Here is an 8,824-nt window from a genome sequence, read left to right as displayed (position 1 = left end):
TGCAGGACCATCCATGGCAGCTGTCGTTAAGGTCTACGGGCCAGCCCTGTGCTGTCCGAGTCGTTTTCCAGTCTGTGTCTTCCAGGCCAGAGGCTGGGGCCCCCACCCCCACTGGCGTGCCGCTGAGCAGCGAGTGGATTTGTGTGTGTGTGTGTGTGTGTGTGTGTGTGTGTGTGTGTGTGTGTGTGTGTGTGTGTGTGTGTGTGTGCTATCGAGCGCGGCCCTTGCCCCTGCCCCGAGGCCGGACCCCACCCTCGGGGCGCGTGCAGTAGTACCTGCTCACCACGCGCCTGCACTGGTCGCACCTGACCGTGCAGCACCACTTGAAGCTGCAGCCACAGCTGCTCACGGCCTCGGTGCTCCTCTCCTCCACCTGCAGCCCGCACTCGGTGCACAGGCGCCCGCAGCTGCGCTGCTGCCGCCGGGGAGCGCCGCGCTCGCTCTGCAGGCACTCGCGTCCCTCGGTGCCCTGGATGCCCAGGCTGGCGTTGCGGGTGCAATAGTCAGGTGAGTCCTCCAAGAAGACCAGCTCAGCCTCGGCGCTGGGAAGGAAGGCCTCTGTGGGCGCCCAGCGGCCCTCTGCTCGGTTGCCAGCGCTCAGCTGCCGCTTATCCAGCTCGATTTTCTGCGCGCGGTCGTACTTGGCCTTTAGGTAGTCTCCCATCTCCCGGAAGTGGGCCAGCTGCAGCCAGCAAGTCTGGATGCTACAGCTTCCTGAGATGCCATGACATTTGCAGGTCCTTTTCATGGAGGCCCTCACTGCCTTCAGAGAGGGGGGGGCAGGGCAGGAGAGAGAGAGAGAGAGAGAGAGAGAGAGAGAGAGAGAGAGAGAGAGAGAGGGAGGGAGGGAGGGAGGGAGGGAGGGAGGGAGGGAGGGAGGGAGGGAGGGAGGGAGGGAGGGAGAGAGAGAGAGAGAGAGAGAGAGAGAGAGAGAGAGAGAGAGAGAGAGAGACCAAAGAATAACTTTTGGTGGAGAAGGCCAGTGATTAGCAACCAAATGGAAAATTCTAGAGCTGGAGCTGTGTTTTCTAGCTTTGGAGACCTGTGGGGATTATTGGGGATGCCCCTAAGTCCTTCTTCACATCTACCCAAGGAGGACATTCAGGGGTTAAGGAAGGCTCACGGCCCGACCCCATCACTTCCAGCCAGTTGGAACAAATATTGGGTAAGATGGGGACTGATGACATAACTCAAGGGCAGAGGGCTTGACTAGCATGTGTGAGGCCCACAGTCTAGTCTCCAGCACCTCAAAGACTGAAAACATAATAACAACAACCAAAGAAACACTCTGTAAGTCATGAAGAAGTTACCTAAAACAGTGTCTGCTGTGAAGCCTGGAGCTAGACTATCTGCAGTGGTTGGTTCTTCTGTGCCCCGTTAGCCTCCCTCTGGTTCCCCTACACCCTCTCAGAGAGAAGGGATCTGAACCCGTGTACCCTCAAGGCAGGGGCTGTAGTTAGCTCCCAAGTGCCCCCTCTGCCCTCGGTGACTGGGACACCCAGGAAAATTTCAACCATTTCTGTCCTAAGCCCAACTTGCTTCCAGATAGGAGTTCACAGTGCTACTCCGTCGGATAAAACTTGTTGAAGAAGAGACTCTATGGTCCCAAACTCTCAAATCACAGACTCTAGGATGATAATGGGCCTGTGTTAGTGTCTTAGCACATAGTTAAAGTGGTTAAAATCTTCTGAGGCCCAGCGGCTCATGGAGGCTGAGGCAGGAGGATTGCTGTGAGTTCAAGGACGTAGTGAAGAACCAGGCAAGCCAGGGATGCCCCCAAAAGACCACATTTTGGAGAACACCCACACGCACCCACACGCACCCACACGCATACACACACCAAAAAAGGGTATTAAAATGTAGGGCTCAAGAGATGGCTCAGTGGTTAAGAGCACTGGCTGTTCTTCCAGAGGACCTGGGTTCAATTCCCAGCACCCACATGGCAGCTCACAACCGCCTGTAACTCCAGTTCCAGGGTGTCTAGCGCCTTCACACTGACATGCATGCAAGACAAACACCAATGCACATGAAATAAAAATAAATTATTGTTTTAAAAACAACGCACAACGCAAGGACACGAGGTCCGAGGCTTGTCAACTGTGTTGTCTTGGACAAGCCATTTGTCTGGGACTTCACTGGTTCTGCCTCCGTCCTTCCTGAATGGCGTGTGTGTGTGTGTGGGGGGGGGTGATGAAACCTGGGTGTGGGACAGCTCTGGGTGACTACGAGGGACTGCTGTACCCACCAGCCTGCCGGCCCTGCTGTTGTGAAGATTCATCAGGGCCCTGGCATCCTTCCCTTTCTCCAGGCTGTCCACAAAGAGTCTGGAGATCTTTTCCCCGAATTCCACATTGTGGCTGCAGCCTCCCCAGATCCAGCCACGGCCACCTACAGGCAGGGAAAGGAAGAGTTGCTCACACCGGGCATGGGAAGCTCAGCTAGAGCCCAGGGAAAGAGCCGAAGGTAAGGTGGAGAAATGGAGGTGTTTGGGGAGGATGGGGAGGCTCCTATACCCAAAGACCACTCTGGGCATTTCTCAGCTCTAGGTGGTAAGCCCTCTGTACCCACAGGGAACATGGTTGCGTGGCCTCAGAGGGCTCTTTGTAGCCCAAACATCCTGGACCTCTGTACCTGGACAATAGTGTCAGAGCCCCCTTTACCCCCATTGGTGACAGGTCTAAGTCTGGTAGGGGTCTGTAAATAGTTGGGGAGCTTTGGCTGAGGACACAGGATTCGACTTCCTCATTCCTGGTCTCAGGGATGCAAACTCAACCCTGGGCAGTCCATGAACTCCCCCGCCCGCCCGTGTGAAGGGACTGCTAAAATCTAGGGATTCCAGAGAACTGAGTGCCCCAGACGTGAGAAAACCCAGTCTGCACTGTAGCCCCCCTCTTCCCACCTCCACCACAGCCCAAGTTACCCGCTTTTCCATTTTTTGACCCGTCACAGCCACAGTTTTCGAAGTCACCCATGCTACAGTTCTTGGTGATGACGTACACGACTCCAGCAGAGCGGATGGCGTGAATGAAGGATGACTCCCTTGTGGCTTTAGAGAGAAAGAGGGGGCTCCGGCTTGAAATGTGGCTCCTCGGGATCTAAGGTCGCCTTCCCCTCAGAGCTCACCACGCCTTTCCTCCCTCCTCCCTCCATCCGGGCAGGGATGGGCATCCCACACTGCAGAGGGGGAACTGAAGCTCAGGGAGCCCTGAAGCGAAGGCCACTGGCCAGCTGTGGCTTCGAATCAGGACTCTGCTCTCCTAAAGTCCAGACCTCTGTCTTCTGGCATATAGACCCAGACACAAAGCTGGAGCAGGCAATCGAGACACCCTTTATTTCTGAACACAGAGTAGGGAGGCCAGGCATATAGTGTGTGTGTGCACATGTGCCTGTGTGTGTGCATACATACATGTGCATATGGATGCATGTGCCTGTGTGTGTATGCACACATGTGCATGTGAGTGCATGTGCCTGTGTGTGTATACACACCTGTGCATATGGGAGCATGTGCCTGTGTGTGTGTGTGTGTACACACATGTGCATATGGGTGCATGTGCCTGCGTGTGTGTGTGTGTGTACACACATGTGCATATGGGAGCATGTGCCTGTGTGTGTGTGTGTACACACATGTGCATATGGGTGCATGTGCCTGTGTGTGTGTATACATACATGTGCATATGGATGCATGTGCCTGTGTGTGTATGCACACATGTGCATGTGAGTGCATGTGCCTGTGTGTGTATACACACCTGTGCATATGGATGCATGTGCCTGTGTGTGTATGCACACATGTGCATGTGAGTGCATGTGCCTGTGTGTGTATACACACCTGTGCATATGGGAGCATGTGCCTGTGTGTGTGTATGTGTGTACACACATGTGCATATGGGTGCATGTGCCTGTGTGTGTATACACACCTGTGCATATGGGAGCATGTGCCTGTGTGTGTGTGTGTGTGTGTACACACATGTGCATATGGGTGCATGTGTCTGTGTGTGTAGAGGCCCAAGTTGAACATCAGGTGTCTTCCTCTCCACACAGGCTGTCTCACTTTCACAGGGTCTCACTGAATCTGGAGCTCACTGGCTGGTCAGTAAGGCCCCAGGATCGTCCCGTCTCTGTTTCTGAGAGACGGGATTACAGATGTGAGCCACCACACCCCGGTCCTGACCAGGTCCTCATCCTTGAGCAGTAAACGCTTTGCCCACTGAGCCATGCCCCAGACCCCCGGATCTCATCTTACAGACACCTCCTAGTGTGCCTGCGTGTCCCACATGGAGGAATGCTTCTCTCCTTTATCCCCAACTCTTCTCAGCAGCTCTGTTGTTTCCACAGAAAGGTTTCCCACGCAAATTCCTGCATCTAATTGTAAGCATGTGCGGGCACCCACACATACATATACACCAATACGCACACATGTACATACACATATATACCACACAAACTATACACACCACACACATACACATACACACACATATACATCACACACACGTAAGTACACATGTACATATATCACACACACCCATATAGTTACACATCAAACATGCACACACCCTACACATACAAATACACACGTCACACACACATACATACACACAAACACACACGTCACACACACTTATACATCATACACACACACATATACACATATATCACACACAAAAACATGTACATCACACACTCATGCACATCATGCATACATATAAACACACATACACAAATCACACATACACACCCCCACATATCTCACACACACACACTCACAGTCACCTGAGGCAAACTCATTCAGATCTTGTGACTTTATTGTCACTGGGATTTTATGATAATGGGGCAAATATAAATCCTTCAAGGGCTCCACGGATGCCTTTCTCCGTTTTTTTACTTCATTTCATGCACATCAGAGCAAGGTGAGTATGAATAAGCGCACAAAAGGCAGACATGCCTTAACCCTACAAATAGCATTTGTGGTAAGACCCCTCTGTTCCCTTCACCCAACCCTCAGAACACTCCTAGGGCCTGTGGGATGACTCAGCAGGTGAGGGCACCAGCATCCAAGCCCGATGGCCTGACCTGAGTTCAACCCCAAACTCAGGGTAGAAGTAGAGAACAAACTCCCCCAAGTTGTACACACACACACACACACACACACACACACACACACACACACACAGAGTTACAGTCACATTTCACCGTGCACACGCCTTTCACCCACGCCCGTACTGCAAGCCTACCTTGCGCAGAGGTCCCAAGGAAAACTTACCCCCTCTCAGCCTGTTGTGGGTCGAGGACTGGAAAGCGTGCTCGGGGCAGTTCCACCGCTCCCAAGCAAACTGGAACCTACACTCTTCCATGCCAGCCTGAGCGCCCAAGGCCACGCTGGTGGTGTAGGTCAAATAGGCCTGTGACAGGGGGAACGGGCTGTGAGCTTCCCTGGACACGGGCCATGTCAGGCTCAGATAAAATAACTCGCCAGTAAGAAACCAGACCGGGGCCCGGGGACATCTGCTCGGCGGCAGAGAGCTTGCCCAGCACCTGGACACCCAAAGCCCCAACCGAGAACTAAGCAATGCTGGATTTCTCGGTGGAAGGTTCCGAAACACCCGCCCCCACTCTTCCCCCAGAATAGTCCATCAGGGGGACCCCAGTGAGTAAAAACAGGAGGGGCTGGAAGACGCCCTACCTTGGGACCTGTTACCAGGAAATTGCTCACTGACCTACCAAAAAGAAGAAGAAAATCTGAGGTGAGCGGGATGTCCCGCTGGCCCTCCTCAGTGGGGAGGGAGGGCTGCGGGAAGGACTCACCAGGCAGAGGCCCTGACGGTGGCATAGCACACGCCTGCAGCCACCCACAGCACCAACAGGTGCCCCACGACCCTGCCCATCCCAGGGAACCGGGGCCAGCTCAGGGCCAAGTGCAGAGGAGTTGAGGAGAGGGCATTTATGTGGGCAAACTCTCAATGGCCAGGAGGGGGAAAAAATCAACAGCTCATCCCGTTTGTCCCTTATTGGCCGAGCCGTGGCAGCCAGTGACCCAATGGGGAATCAGAGAGGAGGGTCTCGGCCCAAAGCCTTTGATGAGGCCACGCCCTGCCCTCCCCGACTGAGAGAGGCTGACACAGGTCTCCCACTCTTGGGGTCGCTGACTACACAGTCTTATCTCCTCCTGCTGCAGAGGGCCCATTGCTTAGAGTCTTGTAGCCTGGAGAGCAGTGTAGGCTCCTCCCCTGACCTCCAGTCACCCCTCCCTGGGAGCTGCGGGTGCTCCCTGTGTTAACGAGGCTTCCCGTTCTCCCTGATTTCCTCCGCACGTTCTTAATAATCACAGAGGGGCTGTTTTGGGGGACCCCCCTCCTCAATGAGTGAGCGCAGTCACCGTCTCTATGTCTTCCCTTGGTGACTGCCAGGCGCTGGGAGCAGCGGGGCTTGGAGCAGAAGCAACAGAGGTCACCTTTGCAGCAGTCCCCTCCACGACTTTTTGTTAAAGTAAGCTCTGGTCTTCACTTCTGTATGTCTCCCTTCTGCGTCTGAGGGTCAGTCAGATCTCCAGGTCATTATTGCCTACATGTTCAAGCAATCAATCAATCAATCAATCAATCAATCAATCAATCAATCAATCGCTGCCTTTGTTTCTGTTGCCAACGACCACTTTGCAGACTGCGGGTGTCGGGCATCAGACTCAGGGCCTCTAGCGAGCTCCGCACACTCTTCTGTGGAGGGGCAGCCCGGCTTCCCCTTGGCGAGGCTTTGTCACTAGGGTTTCAGCTGCTTAGGCAGGAACCCGCCTTTTAGAGTCACTGTGAGCTCAGTGCTTGAGAAAGTGACTGGATGAAGGAAGGAGGGAGGGAGGGAGGGAGGGAGGGAGGGAGGGAGGGAGGGAGGAAGGGAGGGAGGGAGGAAAGGAGGGAGGGAGGGAGGGAGGGATGGAGGGAGGGAAGGAAGGAGGAAGGAAGGAGGGAGGAAGGGAGGGAGGGAGGAAAGGAGGGAGGGAGGGAGGGAGGGAGGGAGGGAGGGAGGGAGGAAGAGAGTGTGGGGCTCTAATAGGACACAGGGCACTGTCAGGCAGGGGTGGGGATGGACATCAAAGGGGCTGAGCTCCTCCCTAGAGCTGGGGAAGCACAGATTGGAAAACTGTCTTAGCCATTGTCCTGGGACCCTCAACAGCGTCCTGATCACTTTTCAGCATCCCCGGGCTTACCTAGGAAGTGACACAGCCGTGCACACCAAAACAGCTCTAGAGTTTAGGAGTCCCCAGGATCCTCTATGTACTCAAAGTAGGGGTCAGCCATGGTGTCGGTCTGTAGGTGACTACTGTCCTCCAGTGACAAGATAATGATGAAAATGGTATTTACAGGCATGCAGCAACCTTATGCAATAACTTATAATATGTTAGATCTGTTTTTTGTTTGTTTGTTTTTTGTTTTTTTTTTTCCGAGACAAGGTTTCTCTGTATTGTTTTGGAAGCTGTTCTGGAACTTGCTGTGTAGACCAGGCTGGGCTCGAATTCACAGAAATCCGCCCGCCTCTGCCTCCCAAGTGCTAGGATTAAAGATGTGTGCCACCAACGCCCGGCTCTAGATCTGTTTTTTTTTCCAATGAGCTTTTCTTTGATATGCTTTTGTCCTGTCTCAGTGTTCTGGGTGTCCTCACTGGATGAAAGGTCTGTCTTCTGGCCATAGCTTGCTTGTTGGGCTTCATTACTGAGGCACTTGGGAAAAAGCTTACCGAGTTTGCCTCAGTAGTCTTTTCTCTATCCCTAATTTTCTTTTTTTGGTTTTTCAAGACAGGGTTTCTCTGTATTGTTTTGGAGGCTGTCCTAGAACTCACAGAGATCCACCTGCCTCTGCCTCCCAAGTGCTGGGATTAAGGCATGCGCCACCAACACCCAGATACTAATTTTCTTAATTTAAAAAAATCTGTAATTCTATACTTCTTGGGAGAACAGGCTGGATTTTTGGAGCTCCTCCCTGGGTTCAGGAGGTGATGGTTAACGATATCTCAGTGCTATTTCCTGTCTCACTTAGGGTTTCTAGTGTTGTGAAGAGACACCGTGATTATAACTCTTATAAAGGAATTCATTTCACTGTGGTGGCTAATTTATAGTTCAGAGGTTCAGTCTGCTGTCATCGTGACGGGACATGGTGAAGCACAGGAAAACACGGTGCTGCAGCTGTCACCGAGAGTCCTGCCTCTTGCAGGCAACAGGAAGTAGTCTGAGTGTCACACTGAGGGAAGCTTGAGCAAAAGAGACCTCAAAGCCTGTTCCCACAGTGACACTTCCTCCAGCAAGGCCACACCTCCTAATAGTGCCACTCCCCTTTGGGGCCATTTCCTTTCAGACCACCACACCCACATCCCTGCAGCCCCTTGAAAGACTTTCAGACCTGATTCTGTATTAACCTACTGTGGGAGAGGCCTTGGGTCTGGTTCTTTCTGTTGGTGGAGTTTTGTTTTGTAGAGAGAAGTCCTTCTCTATTACTCAGGCTGGCTCAGAGCACGCTATGCGTAGTCCAAGCCTGTCTCAAACTTGTGATCCTCCTGCCTTAACCACTGGAATGCTAGGATTGTAGAAATATGTTCTCAGGTCTGGCTTACTAGGTCTTACTTTCCTGTGTGACCCCTGGATGTGGGTACCTTAGGAAAATATTCTTCCATCTTCTAGAAAGCAGAGAAAGAAATGAGGACGTTTTGGTCTGTGTGCCTGTGTGTGTGTGTGTGTGTGTGTGTGTGCGCACGTGTGCAGATATTTTGAGCTTGCCTCTGCTCAGATTCAATGAAGATTGCATAGTTTATTTTTTATATAAATTGTTTAAAAAGTTAGAGCCAG

The 8,824-nt window shown here is 52.7% G+C and overlaps 1 protein-coding gene across 1 annotated transcript; it reads right to left on the bottom strand.

Annotated features, from left to right (window-relative positions):
• Positions 1-208: 208 nt before the first annotated feature.
• On the bottom strand, positions 209-5,882 carry Wnt8a (Wnt family member 8A). Its single transcript, XM_005065204.1, has 6 exons — positions 5,803-5,882; positions 5,681-5,714; positions 5,261-5,399; positions 2,921-3,046; positions 2,246-2,388; positions 209-763 (listed from the first exon to the last, which is right to left on the bottom strand). The coding sequence occupies exons 1-6, from the start codon at positions 5,880-5,882 to the stop codon at positions 209-211; spliced, it is 1,077 nt and encodes a 358-aa protein (XP_005065261.1).
• Between the last annotated feature and the right edge of the window lie 2,942 nt (positions 5,883-8,824).

Source organism: Mesocricetus auratus, unplaced genomic scaffold, assembly GCF_017639785.1.
Source record: "Mesocricetus auratus isolate SY011 unplaced genomic scaffold, BCM_Maur_2.0 Super-Scaffold_100015, whole genome shotgun sequence".
NCBI lineage: Eukaryota > Metazoa > Chordata > Mammalia > Rodentia > Cricetidae > Mesocricetus > Mesocricetus auratus.
The sequence above is the reverse complement of the archived record's forward strand: the minus strand, read 5'-3'. Positions and strand labels throughout refer to the sequence as shown.